This window comes from Rhinoderma darwinii, chromosome 4, assembly GCF_050947455.1.
Source record: "Rhinoderma darwinii isolate aRhiDar2 chromosome 4, aRhiDar2.hap1, whole genome shotgun sequence".
NCBI lineage: Eukaryota > Metazoa > Chordata > Amphibia > Anura > Rhinodermatidae > Rhinoderma > Rhinoderma darwinii.
The window spans coordinates 219935043-219951615 of NC_134690.1; the positions used below are offsets into that span (position 1 = coordinate 219935043).

Consider the following 16573-nt stretch of genomic DNA (forward strand, 5'->3'; position numbering starts at 1 on the left):
ACTTACCAGAGAACATCGTTAGGCGTTGTGAGATCAAACGCACAACTTTCCAACCCATCTTTGAACTGGATAACCTTGGAATAGACCCAGACAGGAAACACGACTACAAAAGATGCTGCCCACAGAAGTATGTTAACACGGATTGTCTTTGATATTGTCCTCAGGCTTGTAAGACGAAATGGCTGCACAAGAGCCATATATCTGTAAGATGAAATGATGACATCACTATTTATATATAATGATAGAAAAGCATACAATTTCGTCCAATATAAACACCAAGAGTTGTTTAGCTTCCAAATGCTGTTACAAAATTTCTTGGGTATTCTCATCCCGGACATTTATGGCAAATCTACATGAAATGCAATAAAAGTCTGTTAGATGCGAGTCCTACCTCTGGGACCCGCACCTATCTCTAGGACGAGGTCACTGACACCAGTCCTACCTGGTCATTCTCTTGTTTCTCTCCAGACACTGATTTACAAGGTGGCTGGAAGTAGAGGTGAATGGGAGTTACAGAAACAGAATAACTCACTGTGCTACTCAGTTTCTGTAACTCCCATTCACTTCTATGTAAGTTATGAAAACTGCGTAGCTCAACATTATAAATCTCTGAGATGTGAATACCCATTTAAACAGTAACATAACTTACACATATATTCAGACATGTCATTGAAACCTATCAGAAAATAACATAGGTGGATTTGAAACCCCTTGAAAGAAGGGTCAAGTGCTGCTCTTAACCAGTGGCGGATTATCATTAGGGCGTTTCGGGCGGTCGCCCGGGGCCCAAGACTGCCAGGGGGCCCAAGGAGCCTATGACCGCCCGAACCCCCTCATGCCCAGTGGCGTCGCTAGCACCGGAGGGAGCCCCGGTGCCAGGACCGCACCTGTCAGGCGAGGGGAGCTTTGCTTCTACTTAGCAGCCGTGGTCTGTGCTGCTTTAGAAGCTCCCCCTCCAGCCCCCCTTCCCTGCTCTAAACATCTCTGCTGCTAGCTGTCAGGACATGGGGGAGGGGAGACTGTCGGCGGGCTCTGTGCTGTGAGCAGGAGAAGAGCTGCAGTGAAGACATAAAAGGTAAGTGCATGTGTGTTTAATATCCATATTCATGTGTGTTTAATGTCCATATTCATGTATGTTTAATGTCCATATTCATGTATGTTTAATGTCCATATTCATGTATGTTTAATGTCCATATTCATGTATGTTTAATGTCCATATTCATGTGTTTACAAGGTGTACTTTGTGTATAATGTGCATACTCGTGTATAATGTGCCTACTTAGTGTATAATGTGCATACTCGTGTGTACTTTGTGTACTATGCATACTTTGTGTATAATGTGCCTACTTTGTGTACTTTGTGCATAATGTGTGTACTTTGTGTACTGTGCGTACTTTGTGCATAATGTGCGTACTTTGTACTGTGCGTACTTTGTGCATAATGTGCGTACTTTGTGCGTACTTTGTGCATAATGTGCGTACTTTGTGCATAATGTGCGTACTTTGTGCATAATGTGGTACTTTGTACTGTGCGTACTTTGTGCATAATGTGCGTACTTTGTGCGTACTTTGTGCATAATGTGCGTACTTTGTGCGTACTTTGTGCATAATGTGCGTACTTTGTGCATAATGTGCGTACTTTGTGCATAATGTGCCTACTTTGTGCATAATGTGCCTACTTTGTGCATAATGTGGTACTTTGTGCATAATGTGGTACTTTGTGTACTGTGCATACTTTGTGCATAATGTGCGTACTTTGTGCATAATGTGCGTACTTTGTGCATAATGTGCGTACTTTGTGCATAATGTGCGTACTTTGTGCATAATGTGCGTACTTTGTGCATAATGTGCGTACTTTGTGCATAATGTGCGTACTTTGTGCATAATGTGCGTACTTTGTGCATAATGTGCCTACTTTGTGCATAATGTGCGTACTTTGTGCATAATGTGCGTACTTTGTGTACTTTGTGCATAATGTGGGTACTTTGTGCATAATGTGCGTACTTTGTGTACTTTGTGCATAATGTGTGTACTTTGTGCATAATGTGCGTACTTTGTGCATAATGTGGTACTTTGTGTACTGTGCATACTTTGTGCATAATGTGCGTACTTTGTGTACTTTGTGCATAATGTGCGTACTTTGTGCATAATGTGCCTACTTTGTGCATAATGTGCGTACTTTGTGTACTTTGTGCATAATGTGCGTACTTTGTGCATAATGTGCCTACTTTGTGTACTTTGTGCATAATGTGGTACTTTGTGTACTTTGTGCATAATGTGCGTACTTTGTGCATAATGTGCCTACTTTGTGTACTTTGTGCATAATGTGCGTACTTTGTGCATAATGTGCATAATGTGCGTACTTTGTGCATAATGTGCGTACTTTGTGCATAATTTGCGTTCTTTGTGCATAATGTGCGTACTTTGTGTACTGTGCGTACTTTGTGCATAATGTGCCTACTTTGTGTACTTTGTGCATAATGTGCCTACTTTGTGTACTGTGTGTACTTTGTGCATAATGTGCGTACTTTGTGCATAATGTGCGTACTTTGTGCATAATGTGCGTACTGTGTGTACTTTGTGCATAATGTGCCTACTTTGTGTACTAGTGTTTAGGTAGTGTTAGCAATAGTTACGGCGCGGCAGGGTGGTGGTGGAGAAGGGGGGCCCAAGTTTGGGTAACAGCCCAGGGCCCATGGTCTTCTTAATCCGCCACTGCTCTTAACCCCTTCCCTCTTTAGCCACTTTTGACCTTCCTGACAGAGCCTCATTTTTCAAATCTGACATGTGTCACTTTATGTGGTAATAACTCCGGAATGCTTTCACCTATCCAAGCGATTCTGAGATTGTTTTCTCGTGACACATTGGACTTTATGTTACTGGCAAAATTTGCTCGATATGTTCAGTATTTAATTGTGAAAAACACCAAAATTTAGCTAAAAATTGCAAAAATTAGCATTTTTCTCAATTTAAATGTATCTGCTTATAAGACAGGCAGTTATAATACACAAAATTGTTGCTAATTAACATCCCCCATATGTCTACTTTAGATTGGCATCGTTTTTTGAACATCCTTTTATTTTTCTATGACCTCACAAGGCTTAGAACTTTAGCAGCAATTTCTCACATTTTCAAGAAAATTTCAAAAGGCTATTTTTACAGGGGCCAGTTCAGTTGTGAAGTGGTTTTGAGGGCCTTATATATTAGAAACCCCAAAAAAGTCACCCCATTTTAAAAACTTCACCCCTCAAAGTATTCAAAACAGCTCACCTGGCACGGTATGAGTGTCGCTGTCTGCGCCCGGATCCTTTTCGTGTCGGCACACGTAGCAGAAGCAGAGATAGGAGAAGGTTAGATCCAGCGCTTAGGTAGAGATAAAACGGAAGAAAATTTCCAAGTTTAATTGAAGCTAGTTAAAAGTCCATGATAGTATGGTCCTGGTGTGTGGGTAATGAGAGGATGATCCTGTAGAAGCCTACGCGTTTCGGACGGTAACGACGTCCTTAAGACTAAGGACGTCGTTACCGTCCGAAACGCGTAGGCTTCTACAGGATCATCCTCTCATTACCCACACACCAGGACCATACTATCATGGACTTTTAACTAGCTTCAATTAAACTTGGAAATTTTCTTCCGTTTTATCTCTACCTAAGCGCTGGATCTAACCTTCTCCTATCTCTATTCAAAACAGCATTTAGAAAATGTCTTAACCCTTTAAACATTTCACAGGAATTAAAGCAAAGTAGAGGTGAAATTTACAAATTTCATATTTTTCTGCAGAAATACATTTTTAATACAATTTTTTTTATAACACAGAAGGTTTTACCAGAGAAATGCAACTCAATATTTGTTGCCCAGTTTTTGCAGTTTTAGGAAATATCCCACATGTGGCCGTAGCGTGCTACTGGACTGAAACACCGGCCTCAGAAGCAAAGGAGCACCTAGTGGATTTTGGGGCCTTATTTTTGTTAGAATATATTTTAGGCACCATGTCAGGTTTGAAGGGCTCTTGCGGTGCCAAAACAGTCAAAATCCCCCAAAAGTGACCCCATCTGGGAAACTAGACACCTCAAGGAAATTATCTAGGGGTGTAGTGAGCATTTTCACCGCACAGGTTTTTTACAGAAATTATTGGAAGTAGGCCGTGAAAATTAAAATCAACATTTCTTCAAAGAAAATGTAGGTTTAGCGATTTTTTTTCTCATTTCCACAAGGACTAAAGGAGAAAAAGCACCGCAAAATTTGTAAAGCAATTTCTCCCAAGTAAAACAATACCTCACATGTGGTAATAAACGGTTGTTTGGAGACACGGCGTGGCTGAGAAGGGAAAGAGCGCCATTTGGCTTTTGGAGTTCACATTTAGCAGGAATGGTTTGCGGAGGCCATGTCACATTTACAAAGCCCCTGAGGGGACAAAACAGTGAAAACCCCAAACAAGTGACCCCATTTTGGAAACTATACCCCTTGAGGAAATTATCTAGGGGTATAGTGAGCATTTTGACCCCACAGGTTTTTTGCAGAAATTTTTGCAAGTAGGCTGTGAAAATGAAAATCTACATTTTTTCAAATAAAATGTAGGTTTAGCTAATTTTTTTTCATTTCCACAAGGACTAAAGGAGAAAAATCACCATAAAATTTGTAAAGAAATTTCTCCCGAGTAAAACAGTACCCCACATGTGGTAATAAACGGCTGTTTGGACACACGGCGAGGCTGAGAAGGGAAAGAGCGCCATTTGGCTTTTGGAACTCAAATTTAGCAGGAATGGTTTGCGGAGGCCATGTTACATTTACAAAGCCCCTGAGGGGACAAAACAGTGGAAACCCCCCACAAGTGACCCCATTTTGGAAACAACACCCATTGAGGAAATTATCTAGGGGTATAGTGAGCGATTTGACACCACAGTTTTTTTGCAGAAATTATTGGAAGTAGGCCCTGAAAATAATAATCTACATTTTTTCAAAGAAAATGTAGGTTTAGCTAATTTTTTCTCATTTCCAGAAGGACTAAAGGAGAAAAAGCACCACAAAATTTGTAAAGCAATTTCTCCCGAGTAAAACAATACCCCACATGTGGTAATAAACGGCTGTTTGGACACACGGCAGGGCTTAGAAGGGAAAGAGCACTATTTGACTTTTTGAGATCACATTTAGCAGGAATGATTTGCGGAGGCCAGGTCACATTTGCAAAGCCCCTGAGGGGACAAAACAATGAAAACGCCCAAAAAGGGACTCCATTTAGGAAACTACACCTCTTGAAGAATGCATCTAGGGGTGTAGTGAGCATTTTGACCCCACAGATGTTTCATAGAATTTATTAGAATTAGGCAGTGAAAATAAAAACAGTCCTTTTTCTTCAATAAGACGTAGCTTTAGCGCAAATTTTTTCATTTTCTCAACAAATAAAGGAAAAAAAGAACCCAACATTTGTAAAGCTATTTCTCCCGAGTACGGCAATACCCCATATGTGGTCATAAACTGCTGTTTGGGCAAACGGCAGGGCTCAGAAGGGAAGGACCGCCATTTGGAGTGCAGATGTTGCTGGATTGGTTTCTGGGCACCTGTGGGCCCAAAACAGTGGAAACCCCCCAGAAGTGACCCCATTTTGTAAACTACACCCCTCAATGCATTTACCAAGGGGTGTAGTAAGCATTTTAACCCTGCAGGTGTTTTGTAGAAATTAGTGTGCGCTCAATGTTGCAGAGTGAAAATGGGATTTTTTTCCATAGATATGCCAATATGTGGTGCCCGGCTTGTGCCACCATAACAAGACAGCTCTCTAATTATTATGCGGTGTTTCCCGGTTTTAGAAACACCCTACATGTGGCCCTAATCTTTTGTCTGGACATATGACAGGGCTCAGAAGTGAAGAGTACCATGCGGAGTGGAGGCCTAATTTGGCGATTTACAAAGTATTGGTTCACAACTGCAGAGGCTCAGATGTGAAATAATAAAAAGAAACCCCTGATAAGTGACCCCATTATGGAACTGCACCCCTCAAGGCATTTATTAAGGGGTGTAGTGAGCATTTTCACCCCACAGGTCTTTTCCATAAATGAATGCGCTGCGGATGGTGCAAATTAAAAATTTATATTTTTCCCTAGATATGCCATTCAGTGGCAAATATGTCATGCCCAGCTTATGACGCTGGAGACACACACCACAAAAATTGTTAAAAGGGTTCTCACGGGTATGACGGTGCCATATATGTTGAAGGAAACTGCTGTTTGGGCACGCTGTAGGGTTCAGGGCCGAGGGAGCACCATTTGGCTTTTGGAGAGCGGATTTTGCTTGGTACTATATTTGTTTGAGTATTGCTGGTGTTTTATAATGTGGGGGTACATGTAAGCGGGGCGGAGTATATAAGGGGCATAGTCAGGTGGTATAAAAAAATAAAAATAATCCATAGATGTGTGTTACGCTGTGAAGCAATCCTTTCTGCACAGGCCGGTGTCGCACTGATAAATGGTGTCATTTCTTATCCCCCTTTTGGTCCACACTCCGCGCCTTTGTAGTTTGGGGAATTTTGCTGGGAAAGTATTATCCTGGTATAATACGGGCACCGTCGCTTCCATCGGATATAATTGGGCCCTCCCTTCCTGGTTCCCTAATTTTAGGTCCTTGATAAATCGCCTCTTGAAACAGAAGAAATGTTCTCCTCGGGCACTACTGCATATTTTTTTATTTCCTGACTTATTGGAGCCATAACTAATTTTATTTTTCATAGACGTAGCGGTATGAGGGCTGGTTTGTTGCGGGACGAGCTGTAGTTATTATTGGTACCATTTTGGGGTACATGTGACTTTTTGATCACCTTTTATCCTATTTTTTGGGATGCCAGGTAAACCAAAAAACGCAATTCTGGCACAGCTTTTTTTGGTTTTTTTTTATACAGAGTTCACCACGCATTATAAACTACATGTTACCTTTATTCTGCGGGTCAGTACGATTCCGGCGATACCTCATTTATAGAACTTTTTTATGTTTTACAACTTTTTGCACAATAAAATTACTTTTGTAAAAAGAATGTATTTTTTCTGTCGCCAAGTTGTGAGAACCATAACGTTTTAATTTTTTTGTCGACGGAGTTGTATGAGGGCTTGTTTTTTGCGGGACGAGCTATAGTTTTTATAGGTACCATTTTTGGATACGTGCGACTTTTTGATCACTTTTTATTGTAATATTTGTAGGGCAAAGTGACTAAAAAACAGAAACTCTGGTAACGTTTTTTACGGGTTTTTTTTACGCTGTTCACCGCGTGCAATAAATAATATAATATTTTGATACCTCCGGTCGTTACGGTCGTGGCGATACCAAATACATATGGTTTATTATTATTTTTCAATAATAAAGGACTTGATAAGAGTAAAAGGGGGATTGTGTGTTATTTGATTACTTGAAACTTTTATTGTTTTCAAACTTTTATTTTTTGCACTTTTTTTTACACTTTTTTATACTTTTTTTACACTTTTTCTCAAGTCCCACTAGGGGACTTGAAGGTCCAACGGTCAGATTTTTTTTTTTCTAATACACTGCACTACCTATGTAGTGCAATGTATTAGATCTGTCAGTCATTCACTGACAGCAAGCCGTTTAGGCTTCGCCTCCCGGCGGGGCCTAAATCGGCTTCCGTAATGGCAGAGCAGGAGACCATTGTGTCTCCTGTTGCCATAACAGCAGTCGCCAGTCCCGATTGCCTGTCAGGGCTGGCGATCTGCTTGTAACCGCTACGATGCAGCAATCGCTTTCGATTGCTGCATCGAAGGGGTTAATGGCAGGGATCGGAGCTAGCTCCGGTTCCTGCCGTTACAGGTGGATGTCAGCTGTACAGTACAGCTGACTTCCACCGCTGATGACGCCGGATCAGCTCCTGACCCGGCGCCATCTTGCCGGCAGCTACGGAAGCCGATCAGGCTCCGCCGCCGGGCGGATCTTGACCGGCTTCGGTGCTAGGCAGACCGGGAGGCCAGTATTAGGCCTCCGGTTGCCATTGCAGCCACCGGAACCCCGGCAATTTCATTACTGGGGTTCCGATGAGCTGCAAACACCTTAAGTGCAGCGATCGCGTTTGAGCGCTGCACTTAAGGGGTTAATGGCGGGGATCGAAGCTAATTTCGGTCCCCGCCGTTACAGTCGGATGTCAGCTATAAGATACAGCTGAGATCCGGTGATGATGGGACCGGCTCAGCTTCTGAGCCGGTGCCAAACGTTTGACGTACATGTACGGCAAGATGCGGGAAGTCAGTACTTTCCATGACGTACATGTACGTCAAATGTCGGGAAGGGGTTAAAGAGGATTTGTCACTAGTTTAATAATGCCAAATCTCCTAACTAATCTAATACACGCTATCACATTGATAATGCTAGTGAAAATTGTGTCTATTTTTCTAAATATGCAAATGAGGCTATACAGAGGTGTATCTAGGTTCTTATATTGCAAATATTCAGTTTGGCGCCCCCCCCCCCGAACCTCTTTCCCGACATCTCCTTCCCCCTCGCCATGTTTGTTTTCTCTACCAATCGACATGTCATTTCTTTTCCACATTTCTTTTTACGTAACTCGAGCATAAAAACATTTGTACATTTTACAAGCAATATAGTTCTATACACAATACCATAATAGTGCTCAGTACATAAATACCAATAGAAACAAGGGGGAAGGACCCCAATAGTTGGTGGGCATGATACAGTTAAATTAAAAAAATTGCCTGCCGGCAGAAAAAAACCCTTTTTTCCAACTATCATTCAAAAATAACAAAGTCTTTATTAGATTTGCAACAAGGACAGACTACATAAAGATTAAAAGTTAAAGTCCATTACTGCAGGATACAAGGACTCTATATTGGGAAAGTTAAGTGCCAACGGCTGCAGAACGCAACACTCAACCCACAGTTGGATTCTAAAGAGTCAGCAGGACATATATTAAAATAAGGGTAGAAGCCCCCCCCCCCGACATGTTTCGCTACGATGTAGCGTCTTCAGGGGTAATCGGGGCCAATGACAGCGCGCGGCGGGATAACCCTGGCTATATACGTACTGAGATTAACTGCACATGTCACCTCAATCAATCAATAACCAATCAGGGGAGGAATAGAGGACCGTGCCCTCTCCTCATTGATAGACAGACGGTGCCGCGAATCACGGATTTAGCAAGAGCCACCAATGAGCCTGCGGATTAGCGCACAGGCGCAGTAAGGTAAATCAGGGTGATAGAGATAATCTCAACACAGTGGCGCTGTAACAAACTTAGCAAAAGCCACCAATGAGCGTGCGGATCAGTGCGCAGGCGTAGTAGGAGAAATCAAAGTGATAGAAATAATCACTGCGGTCAAGATAACGGCGCATGCGCATGGCAGCAGGCTTGAACGTCAATGGAGCTCGATAATATGCCAGGCACCGGTGTCGGTCATATAAAAGGTAACAGAGGGACATGAGTAAATAAATAGTAAAACATAAACCACTGTACTAAACAGGATAGAAAAGAGCTATTATGCGAACGTAAATCTGTGACTGACCAACAATCAGTAATTGCCATTAAGTCTAGTGGAGTGACTAGTGTTAGATGCATCGGTACTTTCGATACCGGTTCCCAACAGGTCCGCGAGATTCTAGATGGACACTGGCCAATCCTTTTGGCCGACCCTGACCTACAGGGTGTTGTCCCCCCTACCCCGAATATTACTTATCGCAGAGGCAGGAATCTGCGTGACTACCTAGTGCATAGTCATCATTCTGGACCTACTACTATGTCTAAAAATTGGCTAAAGACGTCGGTCACAGGTTCTCATCCATGCGGTCGATGTTCTTTCTGCTATTTGATGCCTACTATCAAACAATTTATTAATCCACTTGACAATAGATCGTACCAGGTCAGACAATTTATTAACTGTCAGAGTAAGGGGGTTATCTATATAGCTAGGTGCCCTTGCCCCAAGCTGTATGTGGGTAAGACCATACAAGAATTGAGGAGGAGAATTTCAAAGCATTTAAGCACTATAAATCAAAAAGAAGATATGCCATTGTCTAGGCATGTGCGCTTAGCACATGGTGGGGATGTTCGCTCCCTACAATTCTGGGGCATCATGCAGGTTAAACTCGGTCCAAGAACAGGCAATTTGGACTGTAAGTTATTATAAGAGAATTGCAAATAAAAACAAGGATCTATACGGCGCTGCTGGTTGTTGTGGACAAGGTAAGATTCCTGAGATCGGGTATATATAGTTTTGTAAAAAACTGTTTAATTGCAACGCGTTTCAGCACCGAACCGGCGCTTTCATCAGGCATAGGTTTACAGAAAAAAAGAGACAAGTTTATATAGCGCCAGTTCAGACTGGATAATTGCACAAAAAACCGCGAAAACACAGCAGCAGGTCAAAGTTCAAAAATGTACAATCAAATAAAACATATCATAATATAAATACATGGGGAACAGGTAAAAGATATAGATAATAAAAGGCTGTGTGCTCTGTCAAAGAATGTACTTGGAGCGTAGCAAGTTAAAACGTAAAATGTGAAAATTACTATCATCGTTTTATTAATTTTGACAGAAAATTGTGAAAGGTGACATCGGGAAACTGGGGTGGGTAAGCGTTGTTTGACTAAGGGTTTGTGTGTGTTATTTTCAGGAAGTAACACTGTATGATATGTTTGAATGTTGCCACGGGAACCAGAAGAGTTACGGAAGCCGAAGCGCTCCAAAAAGAAGTGGAACGCAAGATGGAACGCAATACGCGAAAGAAGGATGAGATGCTCAGGCAGGACCGGCGGAGGCTGCCGGGCCGAGACGGAATATGAGCATCGGACGGTGGGTGAGTAAAAGATAATTATCAGATGTAGATGCGTTACAGAAACTTAGATTAATAGACGGGTCTATCACTTGTGGGTATTTAAAAAGGGCCGTACATCAAAACTAGCAGGTGAGGATAGCAGCGGTCGTACGTCCGCAGCTGAAAGGTATGTTTGACATCATGTGTTATGTTTAGCAGGAGAACTGGATCATTTGTTTAATGTAGCAAACGACACGTGAAGTGCCCTCAATTAAATATAGTAGTTGACCATTTGAAATTTGGAAATGTCTGAATACTGCAATATTGGGGAGGTCTGAAGGATAATCGGTTCGATTAATCTAAAGATGATTCTGTAATATCATTTAGACCCAAAGGGTGAAGTGTGTTCATTTTAAAAATCCAGTAGTTTTCTCTCTGTTTTAATTTGCTGAATCTATTTGGGACGTCACTACTGATGTGTTCTATTGGAGTGATATTGATTTTATTGAATTTGCAGTTATGCATATGGAAGAAATGTCTAGAGACGCTATGCTTAAGGTATCCGTTGTTTATATTGAACCGATGGTTATTAATTCTGGTTCTCAGACACTGAGTGGTTCTACCAATGTATTGCAAATGACACGGACACTCTAATAAGTAGATGACATAAGAACTGCCACAATTTAGAAGAGATTGTATGCTGAAAGTTTCATTGGTGACTGTGGATGTGTAATCCAATTTTCTGTGGCTGATGGACTTGCAGCAAAGGCAACGCGAGTGCCCGCATTTATATGACCCTTTGATACTGGAAAGAAAGTCTGTGTTAGTTATAGGATGTTTATTTATTCTACTGGGGGCCAAAATGTTTTTAAGGGATAGGGACCGTCTGAAAGTGATATTAGGTTTACATAGTAATGTGTCCTTTAAATACGGATCAGTTCTGAGAATGTGCCAATGTTTCGAAAGTATGTTCCTGATTGTTTTATTGCCCCTGTTGTAGGTGGTGATGAAATTGAGATTGGGACTAATTGTACCCAATTTTGGAATCTTAATTGAGGGGTTAAGGCAAGATATTTGAGTAAGCCTAGAAGCTTTTAATCGTGCACCTTTTATAAGATTTCTTGGGAAACCTTTATCTTTGAACCTTTTTTCAAGGACCGCGCATTCTTTGTCAAAGTCATTGTCAGTACTGCAGTTTTTTCTAATCCTACGGAATTGACCAAAGGGTACGTTTTTCAACCAGGGGCGATGATGGGCGCTTCTGAAGTCAATATAACTATTGACATCAACTAGTTTAAAGTGTGTCTTTGTTATAAATTCTTTGCTGACAATGTCGTAATTAATGGTCAAGTCTAGGTAGTCTATGGAAGTTGGAGAAAAGGTATATGTGAATGCTAGGTCATAATCGTTTTTATTGAGAGTATCGATGAAGCGCACAGCTTCCTCCTCAGTGCCCTTCCATACTAGAAACAGATCATCGATGTACCTTTTGTAAAGTAGTATATTGTTTTTATAGGGGTGTTCGCCATAAATATATGTTTTTTCGAACGACCCCATATACAGATTTGCGTAGGAAGGTGCAAAACGGCTGCCCATTGCACATCCTTTTATTTGGTGGTAGAAGTTGCTGTCAAAACTAAAAATGTTATGTTTAAGAATGAAGTCGATGCAGTTAGCTAGAAAATCAACCTGGGGTTTGGAAATGTTGTTAATTTGGGATAGAAATGCATGGGCTACTTTTATGCCTTTATCATGAGGGATGTTACTGTAAAGTGTGGTTACGTCCGCTGTCAGAAAACAGACTGGGGCTATTAAAGGGTCAAGTTTTAGATCGTTTAAGTCTCTGATTAATTGTGTGGAGTCCTTAAGGTGGGAGGGTAGGGTGAGAACAAGTGGTTGGAGATGAAGATCTATGAAATGTGAGAGATTACTAGTGAGTGAGTCTATTCCCGAAATGATGGGACGTCCAGGGGGATCTGTTAGTGACTTGTGAATCTACCCAAAATTCACAAGTCACTAACAGATCCCCCTGGACGTCCCATCATTTCGGGAATAGACTCACTCACTAGTAATCTCTCACATTTCATAGATCTTCATCTCCAACCACTTGTTCTCACCCTACCCTCCCACCTTAAGGACTCCACACAATTAATCAGAGACTTAAACGATCTAAAACTTGACCCTTTAATAGCCCCAGTCTGTTTTCTGACAGCGGACGTAACCACACTTTACAGTAACATCCCTCATGATAAAGGCATAAAAGTAGCCCATGCATTTCTATCCCAAATTAACAACATTTCCAAACCCCAGGTTGATTTTCTAGCTAACTGCATCGACTTCATTCTTAAACATAACATTTTTAGTTTTGACAGCAACTTCTACCACCAAATAAAAGGATGTGCAATGGGCAGCCGTTTTGCACCTTCCTACGCAAATCTGTATATGGGGTCGTTCGAAAAAACATATATTTATGGCGAACACCCCTATAAAAACAATATACTACTTTACAAAAGGTACATCGATGATCTGTTTCTAGTATGGAAGGGCACTGAGGAGGAAGCTGTGCGCTTCATCGATACTCTCAATAAAAACGATTATGACCTAGCATTCACATATACCTTTTCTCCAACTTCCATAGACTACCTAGACTTGACCATTAATTACGACATTGTCAGCAAAGAATTTATAACAAAGACACACTTTAAACTAGTTGATGTCAATAGTTATATTGACTTCAGAAGCGCCCATCATCGCCCCTGGTTGAAAAACGTACCCTTTGGTCAATTCCGTAGGATTAGAAAAAACTGCAGTACTGACAATGACTTTGACAAAGAATGCGCGGTCCTTGAAAAAAGGTTCAAAGATAAAGGTTTCCCAAGAAATCTTATAAAAGGTGCACGATTAAAAGCTTCTAGGCTTACTCAAATATCTTGCCTTAACCCCTCAATTAAGATTCCAAAATTGGGTACAATTAGTCCCAATCTCAATTTCATCACCACCTACAACAGGGGCAATAAAACAATCAGGAACATACTTTCGAAACATTGGCACATTCTCAGAACTGATCCGTATTTAAAGGACACATTACTATGTAAACCTAATATCACTTTCAGACGGTCCCTATCCCTTAAAAACATTTTGGCCCCCAGTAGAATAAATAAACATCCTATAACTAACACAGACTTTCTTTCCAGTATCAAAGGGTCATATAAATGCGGGCACTCGCGTTGCCTTTGCTGCAAGTCCATCAGCCACAGAAAATTGGATTACACATCCACAGTCACCAATGAAACTTTCAGCATACAATCTCTTCTAAATTGTGGCAGTTCTTATGTCATCTACTTATTAGAGTGTCCGTGTCATTTGCAATACATTGGTAGAACCACTCAGTGTCTGAGAACCAGAATTAATAACCATCGGTTCAATATAAACAACGGATACCTTAAGCATAGCGTCTCTAGACATTTCTTCCATATGCATAACTGCAAATTCAATAAAATCAATATCACTCCAATAGAACACATCAGTAGTGACGTCCCAAATAGATTCAGCAAATTAAAACAGAGAGAAAACTACTGGATTTTTAAAATGAACACACTTCACCCTTTGGGTCTAAATGATATTACAGAATCATCTTTAGATTAATCGAACCGATTATCCTTCAGACCTCCCCAATATTGCAGTATTCAGACATTTCCAAATTTCAAATGGTCAACTACTATATTTAATTGAGGGCACTTCACGTGTCGTTTGCTACATTAAACAAATGATCCAGTTCTCCTGCTAAACATAACACATGATGTCAAACATACCTTTCAGCTGCGGACGTACGACCGCTGCTATCCTCACCTGCTAGTTTTGATGTACGGCCCTTTTTAAATACCCACAAGTGATAGACCCGTCTATTCATCTAAGTTTCTGTAACGCATCTACATCTGATAATTATCTTTTACTCACCCACCGTCCGATGCTCATATTCCGTCTCGGCCCGGCAGCCTCCGCCGGTCCTGCCTGAGCATCTCATCCTTCTTTCGCGTATTGCATTCCATCTTGCGTTCCACTTCTTTTTGGAGCGCTTCGGCTTCCGTAACTCTTCTGGTTCCCGTGGCAACATTCAAACATATCATACAGTGTTACTTCCTGAAAATAACACACACAAACCCTTAGTCAAACAACGCTTACCCACCCCAGTTTCCCGATGTCACCTTTCACAATTTTCTGTCAAAATTAATAAAACGATGATAGTAATTTTCACATTTTACGTTTTAACTTGCTACGCTCCAAGTACATTCTTTGACAGAGCACACAGCCTTTTATTATCTATATCTTTTACCTGTTCCCCATGTATTTATATTATGATATGTTTTATTTGATTGTACATTTTTGAACTTTGACCTGCTGCTGTGTTTTCGCGGTTTTTTGTGCAATTATCCAGTCTGAACTGGCGCTATATAAACTTGTCTCTTTTTTTCTGTAAACCTATGCCTGATGAAAGCGCCGGTTCGGTGCTGAAACGCGTTGCAATTAAACAGTTTTTTACAAAACTATATATACCCGATCTCAGGAATCTTACCTTGTCCACAACAACCAGCAGCGCCGTATAGATCCTTGTTTTTATTTGCAATTCTCGTACCCAAGCGGTCTCCTCTGGCGACCGGCCCGGATCTGGCAGCAGCTACCCCGTGGACCCCAGTGCTCAACTCTTCTAACCCACACGTGGCACCGTGGCTTTTTCTCTCCTCGTTCTAAGTTATTATAAGAGGAGGCACGTTGCATCCATCGCCTGGGATCTCTCAGTCCAGGAGGCCTCAATGAGGGATTCATGTTCGCAGCGTTTCTGTGAAATCTAAAATGTAGTTATTATACTGTTAAATGATGGCTACTTGCCATTACAAATATACTATATTTACACTCTTGCTTGTAGGAGTTATTGTGTCATTTGTGTAGAGACTTTGAGATTGAACTCTGATGTACCTGCCTTGTTACTTACCTCTTTTTAAATACACTTGATATAAACTGTATTTGTTATTTGCTTCAAGCACTTCTCCAGACTACCGTTTGGTAGTTGATGCGGCGGCTTTGTTGTTACCCTAGTTAATCTAAACCTACTGTACTTCCATCTAGGGCCATTATCAATGCTATCCTTTGGGCTACTAAGTTAATATCCTGGGTTCCTACGGAGCCTGTTTAGTACAGTGCTTTGTGTTTTACTATTTATTTACTCATGTCCCTCTGTTACCTTTTATATGACCGACACCGGTGTCTGGCATATTATCGAGCTCCATTGACGTTCAATCCTGCTGCCATGCGCATGCGCCGTTATCTTGACCACAGTGATTATTTCTATCACTTTGATTTGCCCTACTATGCCTGCGCACTGATCCGCACGCTCATTGGTGTCTTTTGCTAAATTCGTTACAGTGCCACTGTGTTGAGATTATCTCTATCACCCTGATTTACCTTACTGCGCCTGCGCGCTAATCCGCAGGCTCATTGGTGGCTCTTCCTAAGTCCGTGATTCGCGGCACCGTCTATCAATGAGGAGAGGGCACGGTCCTCTATTCCTTCCCTGATTGGTTATTGATTGATGTGACATGTGCAGTTAATCTCAGTACGTATATAGCCAGGGTTATCCCGCCGCGCGCTGTCATTGGCCCCGATACCCCTGAAGACGCTACATCGTAGCGAAACATGTCGGGGGGGCTTCTACCCTTATTTTAATATATGTCCTGCTGACTCTTTAGAATCTAACTGTGGGTTGAGTGTTGCGTTCTGCAGCCGTTGGCACTTAACTTTCCCAATATAGAGTCC

The 16573-nt window shown here is 41.5% G+C and overlaps 1 protein-coding gene across 1 annotated transcript in view; it reads right to left on the minus strand.

Annotated features, from left to right (window-relative positions):
* MCHR2 (melanin concentrating hormone receptor 2) overlaps positions 1-16573 on the minus strand; it is a 363048-nt gene that overhangs the window by 61998 nt on the left and 284477 nt on the right. The window contains exon 4 of the mRNA XM_075864203.1: positions 7-201. Within this exon, the coding sequence (XP_075720318.1) occupies positions 7-201 (195 nt within the window). The remainder of the gene's footprint in view (positions 1-6; positions 202-16573) is intronic.